Source organism: Ascidiella aspersa, chromosome 6 (genome assembly GCF_963924565.1).
Source record: "Ascidiella aspersa chromosome 6, kaAscAspe10.2, whole genome shotgun sequence".
Classification (NCBI taxonomy): Eukaryota; Metazoa; Chordata; class Ascidiacea; order Phlebobranchia; family Ascidiidae; genus Ascidiella; species Ascidiella aspersa.
Genome location: NC_139452.1, coordinates 22359146 through 22381645, shown reverse-complemented (window position 1 = coordinate 22381645; position 22500 = coordinate 22359146). Strand labels below are relative to the sequence as shown.

At 36.3% G+C, this 22500-nt stretch overlaps 1 protein-coding gene across 1 annotated transcript; it reads left to right on the top strand.

Annotated features, from left to right (window-relative positions):
* The first annotated feature begins 12480 nt into the window (after positions 1 to 12480).
* On the top strand, positions 12481 to 21828 carry LOC146140803 (asparagine synthetase [glutamine-hydrolyzing]-like). Its single transcript, XM_083392713.1, has 12 exons — positions 12481 to 12660; positions 13031 to 13099; positions 13430 to 13513; positions 14097 to 14250; positions 14746 to 14931; positions 15454 to 15555; positions 16067 to 16197; positions 16422 to 16548; positions 18327 to 18468; positions 19385 to 19532; positions 20687 to 20842; positions 21595 to 21828. Exons 1-12 carry the CDS (start codon positions 12481 to 12483, stop codon positions 21826 to 21828), a joined length of 1713 nt encoding a protein of 570 aa, XP_083248839.1.
* The last annotated feature ends 672 nt before the right edge of the window (positions 21829 to 22500 follow it).

The window sequence follows — 22500 nt, the reverse complement described above, 5'->3', positions numbered from 1 at the left end:
GTCCCGAGTCCGACTCCGCAGCCCTGCATCTATCTACAGATTTCATTCAACCTTATTTCATTCAACCCCGGAAGCTGTCATCCATTTCTGACGGTTCACTCTTATTTACCCCTTTTGGTTGGTTCATCCCTGGAAAAAAATTATTCACCCTGGGGCAGGGGCGCCCGCAGAAATTTTTCCAGGGGGGGGGGGCAATCAGGGGCGTAACCAGAAAATCAAAAAGTGGGTCCTGAATTTTCAGCTTAGGGAATTACCCTATTTTTCGTCTGACGTTATTGAATAATGACGTCATAAAACAGTGACAGTATGACGTCATAGAATGGTGATATCCAGACGTCAGAAAAAAACTAATCAGAAACAGCCAAATACGTCCAGCAAAAGCGACCACGTGCGTCATCGACAATCCTGTCAGGCGCCAGCTGCGAAATCACGGGGTGCAATCGTTAACTTCAGGCAAAAAAACAAACCAAGACCGTGAAATATGTGTGATTAATTGTGGTAGAATCACACATAATTCGACTATCAGCAGTGCAGTTTTCAAGTTCCATGAACGGAACGAGCGCTTAATTACAAGCACGTCCTTCCACCTGCAATACTAAACGAAGATCATTTTTTCCGGGTGTTATAATGCCACGATTAGCGCAACATCTGCGCCGAGCTGTGTGAAAGTCAGCTAAATTACAAGCTGCGGTTGAGGGGAAAAGTTGTGTCCATTGCACACTTAGCACGTGGTCTTAGAGTATGCTTAAAGAGCATACTTTTGCGTTAACCATCATTACTTAAAAGCGGAGATTTTGAAACGCGCACGACAGTCACCATTATACCTCCTTTTAAGAATCTGCTTCAGTTAAACAAATGTCGATGTTACACGAACATCGGATATTAGCGCAGAGACCGAATGGCGAGGAACATACTACGTATAACTCGACGTTTTTTAGCGAGAAAAAAAGAAAGAAGGTGTCACTTAGCGTTGTCAATTGTCGAATACACACTTGCTAATCAGTCAACCTAAACAAATAACGAAAGAGAAAAATTTCCAGCATTTACGGTCGACCAAACAAAAGACGAAAAACGGCGTTTTGCGCTCGATTTTGGTTTCGCATTTTAAGACGCGTGACCAAATTACTTAAAAAGCACGCCGCTTCGAACAATTTGTTACGATGACAACGAACAAAAAACGATACTATCATTTGCAAAAAGGGGGTAAGAACTCCCGCCCCCCTGGATACGCCACTGGGGGCAATGGATAATGTATAATATTTTTAAACTTCTTAAGTAATACATTACACTTATAAATAATACAAATAATCGGATTTTAAAACTGTAGTAGATTTTGCTTTATCTTTTAAAACACTTTTTGCCGAACAGTATTCAAGATGGAAAGTATGTTTTGTAGCAAGTATTAAGTCTGTTGAACCCTCTGATAAGTCACTTTATGGACTGTTGAGCAGTGTTGTAAAAAGTCAAGTCTTTCTGAATAGCCTAAATAACAATTCAAGTCCCAGTACAAGTTATCAGTTGCACAAGTCAAGTCATAATTAGAGCATATCATCTTCAAGTCATGTCCTTGCCATAAAAATAAAATGTTAAACTATGACAATTTTTAAACTCGTTTGATTATGAACAATAACTGAACTAAACAAATAAAAAAACGCAACATATAACAAGCCATTTGTTTTATGTGCAAAAATTTAGATAAATAGCTCAATTTTATTAAAAAAAAATACAAAACAGTGAAATCCTTAACTTAAGTCATTACAACACTGCTGTTGAGGGTACATGCACACTAGTGTGCCGCGACGTTTACGGAGGTTTCAGGAGTATAAATATGGAGCAATTATTTTCAAACTCTACACCAAAGTGGAAGGAAAGATAGGGGAGATGTGGGACCAGTGGGTTCATTTTGACGTTTTTGCATCTGCAAGATTTATTTGCCTCGTAAAATTAGATTTAGAAGTCTAAACATGAACTTTAATCTATCCTTCAACATACTACAGCACTGAACGTAAAATATCAGAACAGAAAAGTTGTTATTTTGCATGGAAAAAATTCTTCTCAAGTGAACCATTGGTCCCTACCCATGGGGACCATTGATTTTAGAACAGCTTGTTGAAAAGGAACTCAAACACCGTCTATTACAATTGCAATTTTCATCTGCAATATTTGCTAATTTATATTTATTACTATATACATGGCTTTGTGGTTTAATTCACAGTTTCTTATTATGTCCCTTTTATAGAAGCAATGTTTGTCGTCATCACTATCGTATGTGTGTCTGTTAGTACGTTTAAGGCAACTACCAACTTTCAAGTTTAGCGATTTCGTAGAAATTTTCCTTATCTCGGTGATTTGCTTAGTCGGTAGGCCAACAAAACTGCTGATTTACTGGTCCACTGGTCCCCACCGGGTTGTGAACCACTGGTCCCCATGACGGCCATTTGCACTATTGGCATGATCTGAGTTAAACTTAGACTAGATTTTCAGGTGCAGCCTATTATTTGACATCACCTAGCTAAAATACAATGAGAATTGTTCCTAATATACCACATTCATTAAGCACTTTGCTCTAGAACAGGGGCGTCCAACATGAGTCACATTTGGCACGCGACCTAATAAAAATGGAACGTAAGCCCCCCCAAAATACAACCTGTTTAAGGTTAGTGTTGGGTAATGTGTTGGGTTAAGAAGTTAAGTCAGGGTTGGATTATCAGGGGAGTTAGTGATTAAGGTAGTGATGGGTTGTGGGGTTAGGTAAAAGGTTGCATAGGCCTTTGATCTTTTTGAGGGTTTATGACTTGTTCCGATTTAGACGTTATTATGACAATGTATTAACCCTATTGGTCTTATTTTGAGCTGTGTTTTATGTTAATGCTGTTCTAATTTTATTCTTCTGGCTGAAGTCACTTTGATGGTCTTAAGATATTTTAGCAAGATCCTAAAACTGCAAAATCATAAAATAATTATTCGGATATTTCGGATATTTTTTTTGTCTATTGTCGATCGTCATATATTTCGTAGGTGTGCCGCCGAATGTTTTTAGCTCTGTTTGTGTGCCGCAAGAGAAAAAAGGTTGCGGAGCACTGCTCTACACTGATCACTTTTTGTGAAATGTTATACCCGAGTGTAGTGTGCTTTTTTGATGTAGGCTACCACGACATTTTTACTTTTTTACAGGTTATTCTGCACGTAAACACATTTGGCTCTGTTTCTGGAAGTATGAAAAGACTTTTAGGTATATTTTAAAAATTACTCAAGCCCCAGTCAAGTCATTTGGAATATAAATTGATTCCAATTCAAGTTATTATCATTAAAAAAAAGTCTTTAGTTACTTAAATCAAGTCACTGGATTAAAGAAAATGCTAAACTGTTAAAAGTAAATTAATTTAATGTTAAGCAATATTTCGCATAACAAACACCAAATACGAAACAAATTGTGAGCAACTTTATACATGTAAAAGTTGAGCAAATATCTTTTTTTCACCAAAAACTATTTCTATTAAATACAGTTTAGATTAGTGGTTTCATACCTTTTTCGTACTGACGCCCCCTTTGGCTCAACAGATGTTTTAAACGCCCCCCATGTTACAATAAATCCAGGGATGGATTTGAGTTAGGTGGTTGGGAGGCGTTATAACCACTTTAAAATATGACTTTGGAAAAAACAGGTCCTAAAAACAACATTAATTAAGCCAATTGATGTTAATAGTGTAACATATTTCGCGCGTAGAAAAAATATAAGATTATTTAATTTTAAATGAACAAATATTTTAACTTATCTGCGAAAACATGAAGAAACACATTACAAATGTAAGCGAACTGAAACATATGGTACCAAAAAGTAAAACAAGAATAACACGAGGTGAAAGGTTTACATTATTTGCAACCAATTTTTTAAATGCAAGAAATTATCTAAACATTTTAATGACTAATTTGCCACTTTGAATGCAATTTAAACTCAAAAATAGCTGTTAACACCATTGAAACCCACTCTGTATAGTCACAGACCAGTAAGATCAATGCAACTAATTTCACTAAAATCTGAACAGTTGCCATTTTATCTACTTTAACGCTTGGATATAAATAGGCAATAAGCAATTTTATGCGTTTTATAAAGAGATATTATTCCAGGCTACATGCTTATACAGGAAATAACGCACTTCGTCTTTTTATAGTTGGCTACCCGGATATACATGCTTAAACAGTACATTTTACAGGCAAACAGGAGTTTTGTAAACATAAAAAAATCTGTAGCTGTAGCGTGTTTTTCAAGGCATAGTTCATGTTTATAAACGTGTTGAGGTTAGATTAAACTATTTCGAAAACAAGGGTAGTGTGTGTATAGGTAATGTAAAAGTTAGCAAAGAAAATCAGGTTCGATATGGAGCAAAATACCAGATGTACAAATCATCATAAGGACAAGGCGATTGATGAAACACAGAAAGCAATTTTGAGTCGAACTCAGGACTCGGGACTCGAGTAAGACCACGTTAAACTACCCAAGGCCCGAGTCCGAATTGCGCATGCGCTGTACCAAATTTTAAAACTGACCGCTGCCAAACATAAATTGTAAAGGAGGATTAGCATATGGTGGATATTTTCCAACCATGTTATTGTAAGTGGATGAATCTTATGACCCCTTTATTAGTGGTTGCTAAATATCCACCGTATTTAGTCACTTATAAATTGGCAGAATACGGGCTGTAGAGTCCGAGCTGGACTCGGGACTCGACAAAATCGCACAATTTACCAGAGTCGGACTCGGGGTATTTTTAACCGACTGCGCAGTTGCGGGTTAATAATTCAAGTAGTTGGTTACGAGAAAGCCAAACAGTACCATCTTTGTTCATTAATTGTTGAGATATGAAACATTTGGTCACAAATCTTAACTCTTTTGCATAAAGGGTAGGCCTACAACGTTTTTCAGGGCCCAGAGCAGGTTTGGACAACTAGATTTATTTTATTTTTTCAGTTAGATGACATTAAAACTACATCTTTTCGTTTTTTTTCCAAATTAGATTAAAACTTGAACTTAAGAAATCTTGAAAAATAATATCAACTTAGTTTAAATAGGAAAAATGACTGCGACGAATAAGTTGTGATAGGGCCATAAAACAGAAAGTATTCCTGCCAAAGGCGAAAATCAGGCGTTGGATATAGGTTCTCAAACTTTCATGAGACTTTTGTGTTTAGGTCTATAAACCCAACATATAAATTTTGGAAATATATACTTAAAGTCGGCTGTTGCAAGTTTTTTTTTTATTGTTGCGCTTCTCACGTCACAAACGAAAATGCAAAATTATTGTGGACCTCAATGTAGTACAACCTTCAAGGCCCGTTTATACTACAGCTGCACTGAACTCAGCAAAGCGTAATTTGCATTTAAATTCTATTGTGACAAGCGTTTCACGCTTTGCTAAACTTAAGCCCAGTGCAGCTATAGAAAAACGTCACGCTTTCAGGACTTTGACCGTCAGATATTTAGGAAGACCGTAAAACCGCAAAATCAGACAAAAAAAATTTTTTTTCTCTGTTTGTATGCCGCAAGTGAAAAAAGGTTGCGAAGTAGCTCGAGCAGTAAGAGCATGTTAAAGCCTGAGCGCAATTCTACGACCGATGATGATTGACCAAAAAAGAGTGTGTCATTTGTAACAAAGTATAAGTCAAGAGAGCATGTTGACAATTAATTTTAGGCCTCATCTAGATAAACCCCATCTACATAAATCCTGAAAAAACCCAGAGAGTATTGCTCGAAAATAAAACGCTTTGGTAGACAAGTGTCCGCCATTTCGAAATTCATGCAAATCCAATAGTCATTTTTATCCCTTTACAAAGTTACGCATTGAATTGCTGAGCATAAAAGGCCTCACACTCACAGCATTGGTGAGAAACTTCTATACTGCCTGCTGCAGCGACTTGTAAGCACGATGTTAAGAGAAGGAGCTGGAAAAAGTTGCTGTTACCGCTATCTTACTATATGCCTTCGCATTATATGCTTTTCGCCATTATGTAATTATATGAAATATGTATCGATCGCGAACAAACGTCGAAAAATCAATGCAAGTGGCTGTTTTACGGATTTTCTAGAGCAGGGATGTCCAACACGCGACCCGCGGGCCGCATTGCGGCCCGCCTGGTGTTTACGTGCGCCCCACCACTTATTCTCGCTTTCAGTAACAATTGTTTTCACTATCATCAAAACGTGTAGAACTCGAAGTGTTTGATGTAAGCCTAATCTTATATATTTCAAAACTATAAACGAGTCTAATGTCGCATTTCAACATCCGTCGAACACTTTTGTGCAACATAATTGCTAAGCAAGATTGGTGTTTTACTGAATGTGTGCTTTTGCGGACCGTTTTAAGGAAACATATCAGCCCAAAGGTGTCGTACCATGACATGATACGGCATAGCGATATTTACGCACGAGTTCATTCTCGAAGAGCGGGTGTTTATAAGTTAAGTTGTTTTATGACGTCAATATATGATGTAACTTACAACGTAACCCATTTAACTTAATAGGTTTTGCCGCCTATCGAAATTTTTAAACTGGCAATGGGGCCCATTCGGATAAATGGTTGGACATCCCTGTACTAGAGGCTCAGTGAAATTTATAGAAATATACAAGCCTACACTTAACACTCGTTTTTTCATGGCTGTAGCTTTCAATCCAACATTGAGATTATGCCTTTCTCTTACTAAGGGTTAGTATTTTTACAATTGTTGATAACCTCAGCTTAAATTACTTGCGCGGTCTTCTGCATATATATATTATGTGTACTTCGCTGCTGCTTGTTTTCTCTTATTTATTTGCATATCTTAAGGTCAGTGGAATTCCCACCGTTGAGTTCGTCAAAAGTCAAGAAAACTTTCTCAAGGAAAAACGCTTGAGAACCACTTTTGTAAACAAACTGAATTATTAAAATGATTGCTAAACACTATGAATTTAGTCTCTGATTTAAACAATTTAAAGTTTTTAAAGAATTAAGTATTATACGGACCACAGTTGTTCGACAAAATGGCTTTAACAATTAAAAAAAATACTGTTTAACTACCCAGCACAACAACAACAGCACAAATTTAGTCACTAAGCCATGCCTTTCAAGTTTGAAGAAAAATAACTTTTTCTAAGACACCACTTAAAAAAAGAAAAAAATGCTACGCCTTATTGTCGAAATTGACGTCTATAAAATAAATTACTACCCACATTTTTCTTAAAAATCACTTTGAATCTATATAAAATAACACTTAACAAAAATAAAGTTAGTCACTAACTCATGCAAATCACGTTTTTATAAAAAAAATATTCGGAGATCCCAAAAGAATGAATGATTTATGCTGCGATAGTCAAAGTTTAGCGAGGTATAATATTTTTCCCCGACCACAATTTCCCCCTCAAAGATTCCTGTAAATTTACTTAAAAGTTGACTGTAATCGATTATATACTGTGGTGATTTAACCAGGCCATTTCCTTCGCAAACCAAGCGTCCGGCTATCCATCAAAAACACCGCACAATAAATTCGTGACATAGTTTATTTGTGCATCTGTTCCTCGCAGTTAAAGATTTGTTACACTTTGTGAAATTTTGCTCGTGAGGCCAGTTGCCTTCTGGAGCGTTAGCGTGTTAGACGAAGTACAAAGTGTAAAAAGCAAAAGAGAATACTTCTTAAGTCAGACAAATTATTACCCTTGGTAAAAAGGTTGCAGTAACTAGTGGACCATGGAGCCTATAGCTTATCAGCCTATTTCGAATAATTGTTCGATATGTCATATGTAGCTTAGAATTAATGTAATATTTTGTGAATATATGCGGAAAAATCGTTGACATTTACCAATATAAACTTTTCTTTTTGTTAACCAAGCTATGCAATGCATATAGGTAAATTCTGTGATATAGAACCGTTGAAGTATAGTACCTACATACAAACGATTGCTCATATGAATGAACAGAGTGCCTTTGACAAGGCTATTTCCGTAGTTAGTTGTTTTAATCAGAATTGCGGTGCAAACAAGGCAAGGTTAGAAAATTTGGGCATAAAATTATATGCTACGATCCTGTTCGATGATACACCTAGTCCAGTGGTTCTCAACCTTTTATGCTTCGTGGCCCCCCTTTGATAGGCTTTTAACTCGCGTGGCCCCCTGCTCATAAAAGTGCTTAGCATTGTGCTTAACGTGTTTTCACTTGTTTTACTTCTCGTTTTACAATGGAATGCCTGTTTTGCAACTTAACGCCCGGAATATCTGTACCTGGCATTACACATTAGTTGCTTGCTCAACTGCATTTCACGGACACATAATGATATAGGCGAAGGTTATCGAACAGGAATTAGTCGCCGGAAAAAACGCCAACGCCACATATATGACTGCATTTGAAGCTGCAGCACAGTCAGTTATTGTTTCGACACAGCGATAGGCTGCGTTAATCTAAATTTTTCGCGATAAAACGAACAAATTATATCGTTTTCAATTACCCGATATAAACGGAAGAAATTTTGTAATATCATGACTTAGTTTAAGAGTTATGCCCGTGGCCCCCCAATCACCGCTCAGTGGCCCCCCAGGGGGGCCGAGGGCCACGGTTAAGAAACCCTGACCTAGTCACCTAATACAGGGAGCGGCAAGCAACAACTCTCTAGTCCGGTCATGTGCAAATGGCGGATCGCGATGCGGTTCCGGATCTTTTCAGCGTTTTGTGCGGATATTCTAATGTAGTCTTGAAAAAATAAACTTTCCACAGAGTTTTTATGTGAATGCCAATTTTCAGTGTTAATGAATTTTGCAAAAAATCAAGCATATAACGAGACTTCCAAATGTTAATTTTTGTGAGCGTTTGATGATATCAGTCAGCGACAGAAAGCCCAAATACTGTAAGACCTAAAGTCTAAAACAGGGGTCGGCAACCTACGGCCAGCGGGCCGGATGAGCCCCGCCAATGTAATTCATTCGGCTCGCCGCCTCTTTGACAAACTAGATACGAGGGCATTTCAAATACTTTTTTTGACTATTTTAACTACGTAAGTGCGAAAAATTTTCCCGCTTCGCGCGAATCATCTTTCTACGTCCGGCTTGTTTACGTTTTGATGCGGTCTTTTGAACTAGATCAGCGCTTCGTTACCGTTAATGGAAAACAAATTCAAAAATGTTTGACATATATTTTTAAACATTTTGTATTTTCGGCAAGTAAGTAGTAAGTAATGTTTATTTTTCCGTTTAAATTAAAATACACAAGTAAGATATGGCAAAAAACAAATTCACAATGTAATAAAAATTTAATTTAAAAACTGAAATTTAAAAGAAATGCCGGTATACCTAAAAAAAATCGCTCTCGCTTCGCTCGCCACGTGCGCCCTGACTTGCAAAGGTTAATAAATACTAAACAACATTAACTATTAAAATTATTGAGTTTACATAAATAAAGCACCATAAAAATTAAAGCGTGTCCAATATGTTTACTATTCGTATTTGGTAGATCATCATGTTGTCAGGTTTGGCTGTGGTGGATCATAGCAGAAATCATTTGAACACCCCTGCTCTAGTCGTTTCTCGGATCGCTATCACATAACCTTTGCTGTTACAAGGTTGTAAGTTCAAACCTCACCAATAGACTTGCCTTATTGCTTGCACTACAATCCGTTGTATTGTTTTTGAAGACACCAGGTTTATTATTCTAGCCAGTTAGGATTGTTCACCTTGTGTAACGTTTCGACGCAGCTTTGTTTAAAAGTACAGCAAATTAACTTTATCTTACTCCGAAAACAACACGAACAAAATAAACATTGTAGCAAACTATTGATGTGCATAAAAAAACACATCACTCGATACAACGATGTTTTATCACAATGAGTTTGGAAAAAAAGTATTGTCACACATAAAAGCCGTAAGAGGATACTTTTTATCGCTATAGACGTAAAGTTGGCTGCAAACGGCAACACATGCCATGATTTGCACGGATCCTTATGACTAAAAGTATTGGTTTTCTTGTATATTTATGATGTTTTCTGTATTCAGGTTGGGTACTAAATATTGTAACTTCTCAACGAATTAGGTCTATCAATTTATAAAAAACAATGTTGGTGTTGCTTATGTGGCCCGGCTTTAAATCAACCTGCTACCTGCACTATTAGGGGAAGGTTGCCCGCAATAAGACGCACATTTTTAAATTAATATAGCTATAAGTTATAAGAATACCATGCCCCCTACTTGGTACCTCTGCCACAAACGCTTGTTCAACGCTTATAACTCTGCTTCTAGCTTTTCATCTTGTTTTTGTATTTCGTTTTAGAATTGTCCCGTCTTTATAAACCAAAGTTTCAAATGGTGGTGGGAAAATATGATTTGTAAGATGGGGTAGGCAGAATCCTCTATTTTAAATTGATCATTGTATACCACAAGGATTAAAAAAAAACTAGGGGTCCTCCCCACCGTATCACTTCCGAAGTAGCTTATTACACATAGCCGCCATAGTTTTTTTTCTGTAGAGAGGATAAACACGAAAAGTTCTAATCTTCTTTAAAAAAAAAAATGGGCGCCCTTTAGCAATTACAAGTGTCATTCTTTGTTTTGCCTGTTTAAAATATCTGCACCATATCTCATGTGATAATGGTGCTGTAAATCCATGCAGAAACGACTTTCAATAGAAAAGTTGGTCAAAACATTTTGACTTGTTCGCATTGTTCCTTTACTCATTAGTAGGGCGAACATTTTTTGACCTAAAAATTAAGAAATTTTGACCTAAAATTTAAGAAATTTTGACCTGAAAAATTACAATTTTGACAAATTTTGACCAAAAAATAATTTATTTTGACAACATTTTGACCTGCTAGAAATAAATTGATTTGAATAACCTAAGCGTCGTTATTCACACGTTTTTTTATATCGTATATTGGTCTAATGAAGATATAATACGGTTGAAAAGACTTTGAATATAAATCAAAACTATTTTTTTTTTGATAAAATTTAACGATAAATTAAAAAAAAACTACGACCAATTTAAAAAAAACTGACCATAGTTTTTTTTTAATTTTGTAAACGGTTTATGTGCATTTTATTCGATTTTTGATAAAAAAATTTGACAAATTTTGACAAAATTTTGAAGTAAAAAAATATTCGCCCTATACTCATTAGATATTTTTAGTAAATTTTAACCACATTCTAAATCAAGCAAACTCTTCAAAATAATGGTTTCGTCCATTTGTTCAAATATTCCAAACATATTTCATAAATTCCGTAAAGGAAGTTTTAACTTTCAATTTTGCATCATTCTGTGCGTTGTTAAGAAGGAAACCTTTTCACTTTAAGGGGCATTGTTAGCACTTCTACAAGAGTTGCTTGCTTTTTCTACTGTTTGAATAGGTGTGTAAAAGACAGACAGTATGGGTTTTAAATGCCAGATGTATATTTCACTCATTTCGTTCCCAACGAATTGTTTGATGTCTGTAGGTGGTTGTTTTTCATTGTGAAAAAAAGATTTAATATTTCTACCAATCTTTTGATTCCGGAAAGTAAAGAAAGTCATGCTATAAGAAAGATGTTTTACTATATATACCTTCTACAAATCACATCTATGTACATAACTTCTACAACTCACTTTTCAGTTCATTTCTTCGGAAATGAAAAAAAAACTTTATTTTAAGTACGCAAAAACTATTTTAGGTAGCGAAAACAAAATGGTGAACAAAAGCAATAACCCTAGTCGTTGTGGCGTAACAATAATGAATATAGTATCTGCACTCACGAGTTACTTTCTGTGAATACAAAGCTGTTTAATCTTGCAAGGTTTTGGCGAAATATTTCATACAGAATAAAATTAAGGACATATAAGCAGATTTTTGCCATTTTTTAAGGGAAAATCCACTGCAAACCAGACAAAACGAAATGCACGCCTGACTGGAGAGACGAGTTTTTACTGCGCTGTAAGCTGTTTTAGTAAGAACAGTGCTAAGCCGAATTTTTGAATGTACAATCAATCTATAAGTGACCTGACAGCATGCTCTTTGAAATGCAATTGCAGATTGTTTAGTTTCAAATTATGAAGTTCAAATAGCACAGTGGTCAATTTTCCCCTGTTGAATTATACGCAGTAATTAGTTCGCGCCACCCTTTTGTAGCATTTTTACCAAGCAGTTAACTGTGATGTCAATAAACTACGTTGAGACAGTAGTAGGGCTACACAGAAACTTTACACAAGGTCTGACCTAACATAAAAAGCAGCTGTTTTGCAAGTGAAAGACATTTTGAATAGCCCCAACTTTGTATTTGCTGCAACGACCTGCATGGTGTACAAACACGTTTGGTTAAACGCGCAATAAAATAATTAAAACGTCAGTTAGTAGCTTGAGGCCAATTTAAACGAAAAAATGGTCGGAGGTGTTTTTAAATTTTGACCAAAGTCATTCTGAAAACTGGCCTGACGTTAGTTAATTCTTTTTTGTTTAATAGTTCACTTATTTGTTCAGAAAGAGTTTGCAAGAACTTCCGATATGTGTGGAATTTGGGGTTTATTTGGCTTTCCGTCGTTCGACCCAAAGCTGTATGCCGGCGTTTTTAAGATTGCACACCGCGGGCCTGACTGCTTTCGCATGCAAAGCGTGAGTTCGCTTCAAAACTGTATGCTGGCCTTTCATCGTCTCGAGATTGTGGACAACGCCAGAGGCATGCAGGTATAAGCCTGGAGAATTTGATGTAAAAACATATATTTGGAAAACAAACAAGAATTTGGACCCAACCCTTATTGTTGACTTTGTATAGATACTATACTAGTTTCCTTAAAACTTGGCAAATATGACGTGAAGTTATGATGCGCTGACGACACGTTACTATGAAAACTCGTTTTCGCCTTAACCGGTACTCATGGTATTTATAAGCTTTCTTTTTTTTTTGTATGGAAAAAGTTACGGTGGTGTAACAAAAAAACATATCGTACATATCATACACTTTATGAACAACTTTCAAAGATAAAACATAGTCTTGAAAATTATACTCATGATTCACTGCAATTATATTATATCAACTGTTCACATGTTGTTACAGCCCATGCAACTGCAGCAATATCCACACCTTACTGTTTTGTGTAACGGAGAGATTTACAACTTCGAAAAGGTTAGTGACCCAGGTATTCGAAAACTTTTTTGCAGCTAATTTTTTTAAGTTGACCAGGTTAGTACCTAATTTAGTTAAAAAAAAGGCATTTTGTTAAGTTAAAGTCTTGATTCTACAGTACAGCGCTGTGCTTACAACTGTTTTGCAGCTATATGCCCAACCTTTCGTGAAACTGTAGACGCATTTTGGCAAATGAAGAATCCTATTATTCCTTTTTTGAAAGAAAGCCTATAATTACTTTTTTGAAACAAAAATAGGAGCACGCCTATGCGAATTGCGGTGCATACGAAATTTCAAGAAGTTACAGTGTTGCGTAATTTATTGGTTTAGCTTCGCAAGCAGTTTCAGTTCACATTTGAAACGGAGTGCGACTGCGAAATCATCCTGCATCTTTACAACAAGTTTGGACTCGAGGTAACAAGTTAATATATGAACAGTTTGTGTATTCTTGCAGAATATGTAAATAAATGAAAATATGTCGGAAAAATATGATATTAAGCGCGATATACATTTTCAACAATGATGCTACCAGGTACATGAAACGCATATCAAAAATGTGTTACACGAGCATGCACATTAATTGCAAGTTATAAGATACCTATCAATGAGTGCATTTTCGCCGTATGATGGTATGGTATCGGGTTGTACTCGATTTAGAATACTTTAGGAAAGTAAAAAGGAAGCCATTGACTCGTAGACTGTTGGAACACGATTCCGAAACTTGAAACAGACATTGACTATTTTTATAAATTGGTCGATATCAAGTACTGACGGTTCAACAAACTTATTACCTGACTTTTGTTACTTTTTAAACAAGAAGCTATCTATTTAATAGAATTATGTTTACACGATGTCTTGAGGAAGTCTCAACTTTGCTAAGAAATAAATTTCAACCTGTTGAAAGCTTTACCCAAGTGATTGAGTCAATAAGAAATTGTATTGGGTAAATAAGCCATTGCACAGCAGCTACAAGCAACTGGCCTGCTTGTATGTGCAGAAAGCTTGTGCTCTGTTGGACGGCGTGTTTGCCATGATATTGGTGGACACGAGAGAGAGACGTGTGATGCTGGCCCGCGACACTTACGGCATCCGACCCTTGTTCTACTTTGCAACCCCAAGCGGACAGGTCGGCGTGTGCTCCGAAATGAAAGGTGTGGGGAAATCTTGTTGTGTCAGCTTAAACGCATTTACCATTATAGTTTCTAATAGCTGAGATTAAATTTGGAACAAAATAGTCGATTATAAATACAGTTAATTATTATGTTCGGTTAATGAAACATACCACTGTCACTTTAGTGATTATATAAATATAAATTTTCCTGATAGATCTATATTTGGTAAATAATTATTTTGTTTGTGCTGTGCTTCTTAAAACTTTTCTTGTCAATGTTTACTTGTTCTTGTTAATGTTTTTAAACTGTTTTGTGTTTTTTTTTACTGTTGGCAAAACAAACCAGGCACAATGTGCTAGAAGTGTATTTTTGATATTACTCTTTATGCTCAATATTCAGTGATTTGCCTTCAAGTGTAGGTTACTGCGCGACTTTCATCGACAAATATCTTAGTTTCATCGAAAGGACAATATGACCAAAACAACATTGATCGATAAATCAGCCAATCGTTTTCATGTGAAATCTTGTTTCAAGGACTGGTTGACGTTTTAAACAGAAAAAACGGCGAGGATAAACAGCTGCAAATTTTTCCTCCGGCCAGTTGTGCTTGGTTTAACGTGGCTGACGATGGAACGACGCGTTTAGACAAAACGATGAAGTTTCACTCATTTTCCGACATGCCAAGCCACTGGCAGTACCAAGGAATAACACTGAACAAGGGTATTAACTGATTTGCTACATTTGATTTTTGACTTTTTAGTTTTAAATACCATTTGGAGCATCTCCGCCTACTATAGATAATAAAAACAAATTGAGATAACTAACACTATTTAAATGTGTTCTTTAAAATTTAAATATAAAAATTTTTATAAAATAAAAAAAAATGATTTAATAAAAATATGTCTTCTTTTAAACACTTCACTTATAACCCAATCCATTTGACTAACTATACTAACTTAAGAGAAAATGATAAGTAACACAGTGTAATACGAATGTGTAATTCAAACACTTCACTTCAGCACAAGTCATTCGACTAAATACTGACTTAAGCCAAAGTAAAGGCATTTGTCCAAACAAGTTAAGTCATGTTTAATAACGACTGAAGTCAAGTCAAGTCAAGTCAAGTCAGTTGAAAACAGCCACTTAAGTGGACTTAAATTCGACTATTGACTTGAGTCATTTTAATACTGTCTTTTGTCATTGGGATTTGATTCTGCTTCTAAATGTTTCTGTTGAATACAGGTGAGGAACTTTGCGACGTACAAGAAAACATTCGCAATTTGTTCATCAGCAGCGTCGAGAAAAGACTAATGTCAAAAAGACCAATAGGAAGCCTGCTTTCTGGTAAGTTAGCGTCGATATCGCAATACTAATATGTTGCTATGTTGTAATTGTTGTAACCTTTAAACGCAGCTCACTTTTACCCTTTCTCGTAGCTGCAGAAAGAATAAAATACATTTAAAAACCCAACGGTATATTCTTACCTTTTTTATCAAAAAAGTTAAACAATTTCGAACACAGATTAATTATCAAACATAAATTTGAAATTTGTGATATTTTTATTCTTAATTGTCTAAACAAGAATTTAAACACCTGCATTAAAACCGAGCAATCTGAGTGCGGTAATTTTGTAGCATAAAACAAATAAAATCAATTCAGACAAAAACACCGATGTCTAACTAAGACCTTTAGGCAAAATATTGCTTAAAATAACATGTTAGGCCTGTTGCTTTAAAAAGCAGTTCAACTAATTTTCTGCTTGTAATGTTTTTTGCTCCTTTATCGTTCACATTTTTAAAGTTTCGATTGTTATATTAAGGTTCTTCAGACTTTTTATGGTATAATTTGCCCGCAGGAGGCTTAGACTCTTCCCTGGTAGCTGCTATTGCCGCCAGGAAAATGCGCAACGAGAGTTCGAAACTTCCTCTTGCTACTTTTGCAATCGGAATGGAAGAAGACAGTCCCGATTTGACAGCTGCTAGAAAGGTCATTTACAAATGAAATGTGCTACAAATAACTTCTCATATTTATTAAAAATGGCATTAACTTGCGCTCAAGGAAACAAATCCGATCTTATGTCTTTATCTATTCGAAATATTCTGACCTTTATCACTTGTAAAACGTTTGGCATTGGTTGCCTTTTACTATATCGATTGGCCCTTTACAAAGCATCACCACAAAAAAACTGTAAACTTTGATTGTTGCTGAAGGTGGCTGCTCACATTGGCAGTGAACATCACGAGATCTGTGTGACCATCGAGGAGGCTCTACAAGCCATCGAGGAGGTAATTTACGCGGTGGAATGTTACGACATATCTGTCATCAGGTCTTCCACACGTGAGTTTTAAACTTAGAGCATGAACGAATCGTTTATCTTCTTCGAAAAGGGTATAACTAAATTAACTATATAGCACCTCAGAAGAAGGTTCCATGTTATGTGAGGGCTTGTGCGATAAGGCAGGCTGCAACCCAGGCAACAAATGTAGTTTAGAAGCACAAGTCATACGTGTACAAATTAACACACAAAGTACAAATTATCACTAAAATATATATCCTCGCCCGGCGGATCGAAATTTGTGATGTAATCAAGCCCGTAAAGTTCAGTTTAATGTTCTATAGCAGTGGTTATCAACCTTTTTAGCACACGGACCGGTAAAATTTCAAAACACATTTTACGGACCGGTGGACCTTCAAAATTCAAAATCAACCCAAAATTCAATAACGCAACAGTATGCAACTAAAACACTTCTTAGCTTTCACGATATAACTGGTCTTCAAGTTTAAATTTAAACTAGTCCGGCGATATTTTACGCTATTTGACGTCACTGGCGTACTCTTGGACAAGAATTTTACGCCAAAGATATTTAGCGGGAAGTACTGGAATGCAATCGGGTTGTAGGAAATGTCTTAACAAGCTAAGGTTGTAGCCAAAAAAACTTGTCTGGTACCGGTACATTAGTTTTACCAATGTAGTCAATTTAGAAAATCGCTTGCCTTCAGTGGGCATTTACGACGAGGCAACACATGTTTTGTATGGTGAAACAATAATGTTTCAAAACAACTATTTTAGTTTTCTTTAACACTAATGAGTTTTTTGTTGTTTTGTTTGACTTTGACTGAATGAATTGTTCGCTGTTATTTCCTTTTTCGATCTAATGATTAACTACTGTACCAAAAGGATTTAACAGCGATTTAAATCGACAGTTCCAGGTCCTATCAGCGGCATTGAGATGCCCTATTTCACTTATGCTTACCGAAGCGCTACTCAGGAATTTTCATTTTTTCGTTTTAAGATTTACTGCAGATTTACACCTCAGTGATTTTTAAAGTTTTACAGCTAACTAGGAATGTTTCAAGGTGTCTTAGCTGACTAATGCAAGTCATATACCAACACTATATACAAGGGATAGCGAACCACCGACCCACTTGTCTCTCTAGAATTTAGAAATACCGAAATGTTATTAATTATTTCTAGGAAAGGATAAATGTAAAAATAACAATACTTCGGTGAATAGCACTATACTGTTTAAATCAGGACTGTCCAATCTGTGGGTCTTGCAAAAGGGTGACGAGGAAGCCTACATTAATTGCACTTCAACAAATGCGTGCAGAAAACCAACCGCATTTTGTTTATCGATGAAATAAAATATTTTTGTTTATCGATGTAAAACATAACGGGTGGCGATCTTTTAAGGGAATTTAAGAGCTTGCAGACAAAAATTAATAAAGCCCTGATTAAACCATGCTGAAAAGCTTTGCTGTAATCCCATAAAAAATGCGGCAGCATTTGTTAACTTTTAGGTACTTGATATTCGTGGGAATTCGAATTTGAAAATAGTCCGAAACCTTGAATTACCAACCCAGACAATAAAACTTAAAACGACGCAGCAAATTCGCATAAAAACGTTTTGCCTACAATTAGCATATAATTATATATATGACCCACTTGGGAATTTTGTGTTTGTTAAAAAGGTTCGCCATCCTGCTATAGACATTCCTATTTTAAACAATTTAGCGTCGATTCAGCATTTTATTCTTTTAAACGTCATTTTCCCCGTTAAAGATAAATTAAAGGGCACTGTGTTACGAAGCCTGTAACACATTGTTTTTTCTAGCCATGTACATGGTGTCGAAATATATCAGCACCCAGACTGACAGAATCGTCTTATTTTCGGGAGAGGGAGCGGACGAGATCGCACAAGGATACATTTATTTTTACAAACAACCGACGCTGCAAGAGGGTGACAAAGAAAGCAGGTGGGAGTTCAGTGTCCCTAACTTACAAACCTGGCAAACGTAGTGATATTGGAATAACAAAAACCGCAAACAGACGATTATATCGCAAGTTTTACAAGTTGTAGAGATCGGTGTTGAAAATAAGTTATTTGCAAAATAACTTAAGTTCAAGTTAAGTCTTATTGAATAAATAAACGACCCAGTCGAGTCATAATTAGAGCAAGTTATAACTCAAGTCCTTGTCATTACAATTCTTTGTTAAGCTAATAAAATTAGTAAACTCGTCCGATTATGAGTAACAACTCAACTCAACCGATTTGTCGAACAGACTAAAGTCAAGTCAAGTCATTTAAAAACAGTGACTTAAATGCGCTTAAGTCAAGCCATTACTACACTGTTAGAGATACGGGACAGCGACATGTTGTAGGGATTAACAGTGGCTTGAGCGACGCAGCTGATCGTACGTGAAAAAATCAGCTTTGCTAAAGAAAGAAAGAAACATAGCACAAAACTTGGATACTAAATTGATTTCGATAAAGCGGTATATTACGCTAATTAGCAAAAAGGCGTGGTAAAAAGTGTAATACTTAATGTTCTCCTTTGTCTTTAGTTAAAAATATGGTTACTGAACAGCGGCAGTTTTTGTGAAATTATTCTGAATGCAATAAATTATACGCTTAAAGAAAATAAAATTGACCAGGCTTTAGCTCAGCTCGGGACAAGGAATCGTGTTTCAGAAATCAAAAAATTACTGATTGTACAATAAGATCTATAGGGCAGATGAGATTTTAAGGTCTAAAAATGCCAAGAAAGTTTTAGTGATCAAGTACACGATGTTGAAACGTTAAGTTTTGTTTCTAATTATTTGCGATTCATACATCCCCCCATTTTTATGGAGCTTGAGTCCTAATTGGTTGTTTGACTGCTTTTGTCGCAGGCGTCTGTTGGAAGACCTGCACTTTTTCGACGTTCTCAGAACCGACCGCACCACGGCGGCTCATGGGCTGGAGGTTCGCATCCCTTTTCTTGACCACGCTTTCTCTTCCTACTACCTCTCAGTACCCGCCCGAATGAGAGCTCCTAAGGTTGGTATTGCATTTTCCTGGATATCTATTGAAATTAACAGTGTTCGAATAGCTTGCATTGTTTAAGTTCTCGCCAAAATTAATCACACAGTGAGGGACTCATTTTTAAACATAAGGTTTTAGTCGGTGTTTCACCAATGAAACAAATCGAAAACTTGTTGTAAAAATGGCAATTGATGACTTGGACTGGTAGGCCTACTTGACTTGTTATTTTTATCATAAGACTTGACTTGGATTTAGTTTAATTCACAAATGACCTGACTACATGGGACTTCATCTTGAAATAAAGTGTTTACAACACTCTGTTGTCCTTCTGCTCGAAAAATTGTCTTCAAAAACGTTTATGTGTCGAATTCAATTTTGGGTTTAAACCAGACCTGGGCAACATACGGCCCGCCAAGCAGTTTAATCCGGCCCGCGGCTTATTTTCAATAAACATGTGTGTTCCACGCGATTTTTCGGCAACTCCACAGACAAATAGCGTCCTCTGCTCAGTGGCACTCTCTCCAACGAAAGTATAACAAACTAGCATATCGGTAACTTAAACTTTTAAAAAAGAAGAAAAAACATATAGGTAAGTTTTTCGTACGAAATTTTCACGTATTTTCATCTCAAGTTTTGGGTCAATGCGCACCACAACTTAATAAATGCTAATATATCAAGCAATGTACATTTTTAGTCGGTGCTCAATGCTTCACGTACCGTCTAAATCTAAATTAAAGTTTGCATTTTCAAACAAACACAGTCGCAAATTTTTCGTTTTGTGACCTTCTTTATATCCGACTTAAATGGACAACTCTAAACGTAATAACAAATTGGTTGATTATTTGTTTTAAACCGTCAAATTATGACGTCATATTGTATGTATTTTAGATCCTATATTTGACCTGGCCCGCCACAATATTTTAGGTTTCTCATGCGGGCCGCGGCTAAAAATAATTGCCCACCCCTGGTCTAAACGGTCAAATGCACGTATTAAAACAGATGGCTGATCAAGCTCATAAGCTTGTCTCGTATGTCGATTTTGATATACTTGATATAACATTAAAAAAGCATATTTCATTTAGCCTACAAAGTGAAGCAATTAATTCAAGACGGATTCATCTACATTGAGATTTAGCTCAATATATTTTCAACTAAAATATTATCCTTAGAACGATGTCGAGAAGAATCTGATTCGATCGGCCTTTGATGGAAGCAATCTTATTCCGGATGAAATTTTATGGAGGAGTAAGGAAGGCTTTAGCGACGGCGTTACGTCCAGGAAAAAGTCCTGGTATGAAGTGACCCAGGCATACGTCGAGGACATAGTAAGCCATTTTTTACGGGCAATCGGTTTGTCATTGAAAGCGTCATACATTGCAAGGGGAATGCGAATCAACAAAGAGAAGTTATTAAAATAAATACGAAAATGAATAAACAATTATTCACAACGATAGTTCCACTACTTCTAATTTGGCTTGCAATTGTTTTCTTCAAATATTTTTATAATAAAATTGCATTACTTAACTGCAATTTTTGCACGTAAAACAAATTTCTTGCTTTATGTCGCGTTGTTGGTATTTGTTAAAACTTTAACGCAGTGGTTATCAACCTATGCATTCCATGGATCGCTTTTTGCGCTATTTAAACTCAACCCCCCCTCCCCCCGAAGAAAAAGAGAGTGTGTAACATCTTTAAAATCGCCGCTAGATTTCCACCTGGTAAAAAAAGAGTTGTTTCGCTTGCGAAAAATACCTGTAGTGTTTAGTTTTAAGGGTGCTCTTTTCATAAATTTAATCAATGTTCCCCTCCCCCCAACAGAACTGTGTTTTTAGGTTGAAAAATTTTCTCCACCAAGGTGGATTCGCTCCTGGTTAAGAAACTCTGACGTAGGTTTATAAGTAAGCCTTAATACACGTTGCCTTCTTTCCAATGAAAGCTCCACGTTCGCGTTATTTCTCAGCACATTCATTGCTAACGAGCAAGTTTGTAAAAGAGGGCAAAGGAGCGCAGAGACCAACGTTAACCGAAGCTGTTGTCTGTATTCGCAAATTCGATCCGGTTTTGTCCTTTGCAAAAGGTATCCGACGAGCAGCTTTCGCAGGCCGCTGTCACTTTCCCTCACAACACTCCCCCCACCAAGGAGGCCTACTACTACAGGACCATATTCGAGCGTCGTTACGGGTCCAAGCTGTCAGAGATTCTGCCCTACCTGTGGACAAACAGATGGGTTGGAAATGCTGGTGACCCGAGTGCTCGAGGTCTCATGCATTACAAGAACGACGAAGAAATCAACGGCGAAAAGGAGATATAGATTGAATTGCTTTATTTCAAAGGTTGCAGCATTACTTGAATAAGTTGCACCCGATAATGTTGGATTTGGAATTGGATGTCGATGATAATTAAACTGTTATTATTCTTGATTGAAGCGCTGTTTTTTGTGTAGTAGAATAATTTAATTTTTCAACACGAATCTGGAAATAACGAAATACGCACTTTGTTTTACATAAGTATGAAATTTACTTGAGATATCCTTAACTTTAACACCTTTGCATTCCTATTTTTGTTTTCATGAATAATTGTTTTTCAACGAATTGCCTTGTTGTTTATTATTACCGACAATGCTATACCTCACTTGCTTTGAATGCTGTAAAGCCGCATAACCGCCTTTGGATATCTTATTGTCATCTAACGTTAACACTTTTATCACCTTGTTGTCTGTAATATCTTATTACGAGTATATTGTATCAATGTCGTTGGGTTAATGATGCACTCACAAGGCTTACTTGGGGAAAGGACTGTATATGGCTAGACGTCCACAGTGGGTTATGTAAGAATCTGGCTTAAAGGTTGACAGTTTTAATGACTCATTTAAACAACTATTTCCCCAAGCATACCAGGTGACATCAAAAGTAAGAGTCCTTAAACGCTAAAAGTATAATCATCTTGAATTTAACCGACATTTACAGCTTTATATTACCACTGG

Excerpts from the sequence above, each read along its gene's own strand:
- LOC146140803 (XM_083392713.1), top strand. The coding sequence starts at position 12,481 with ATGTGTGGAATTTGGGGTTTATTTGGCTTTCCGTCGTTCGACCCAAAG. Across the intron at positions 12,661-13,030 it reads ACAACGCCAGAGGCATGCAG|CCCATGCAACTGCAGCAATA; the intron begins GTATAAGCCTGG and ends ATGTTGTTACAG. Across the intron at positions 13,514-14,096 it reads ACAACAAGTTTGGACTCGAG|AAAGCTTGTGCTCTGTTGGA; the intron begins GTAACAAGTTAA and ends TTGTATGTGCAG.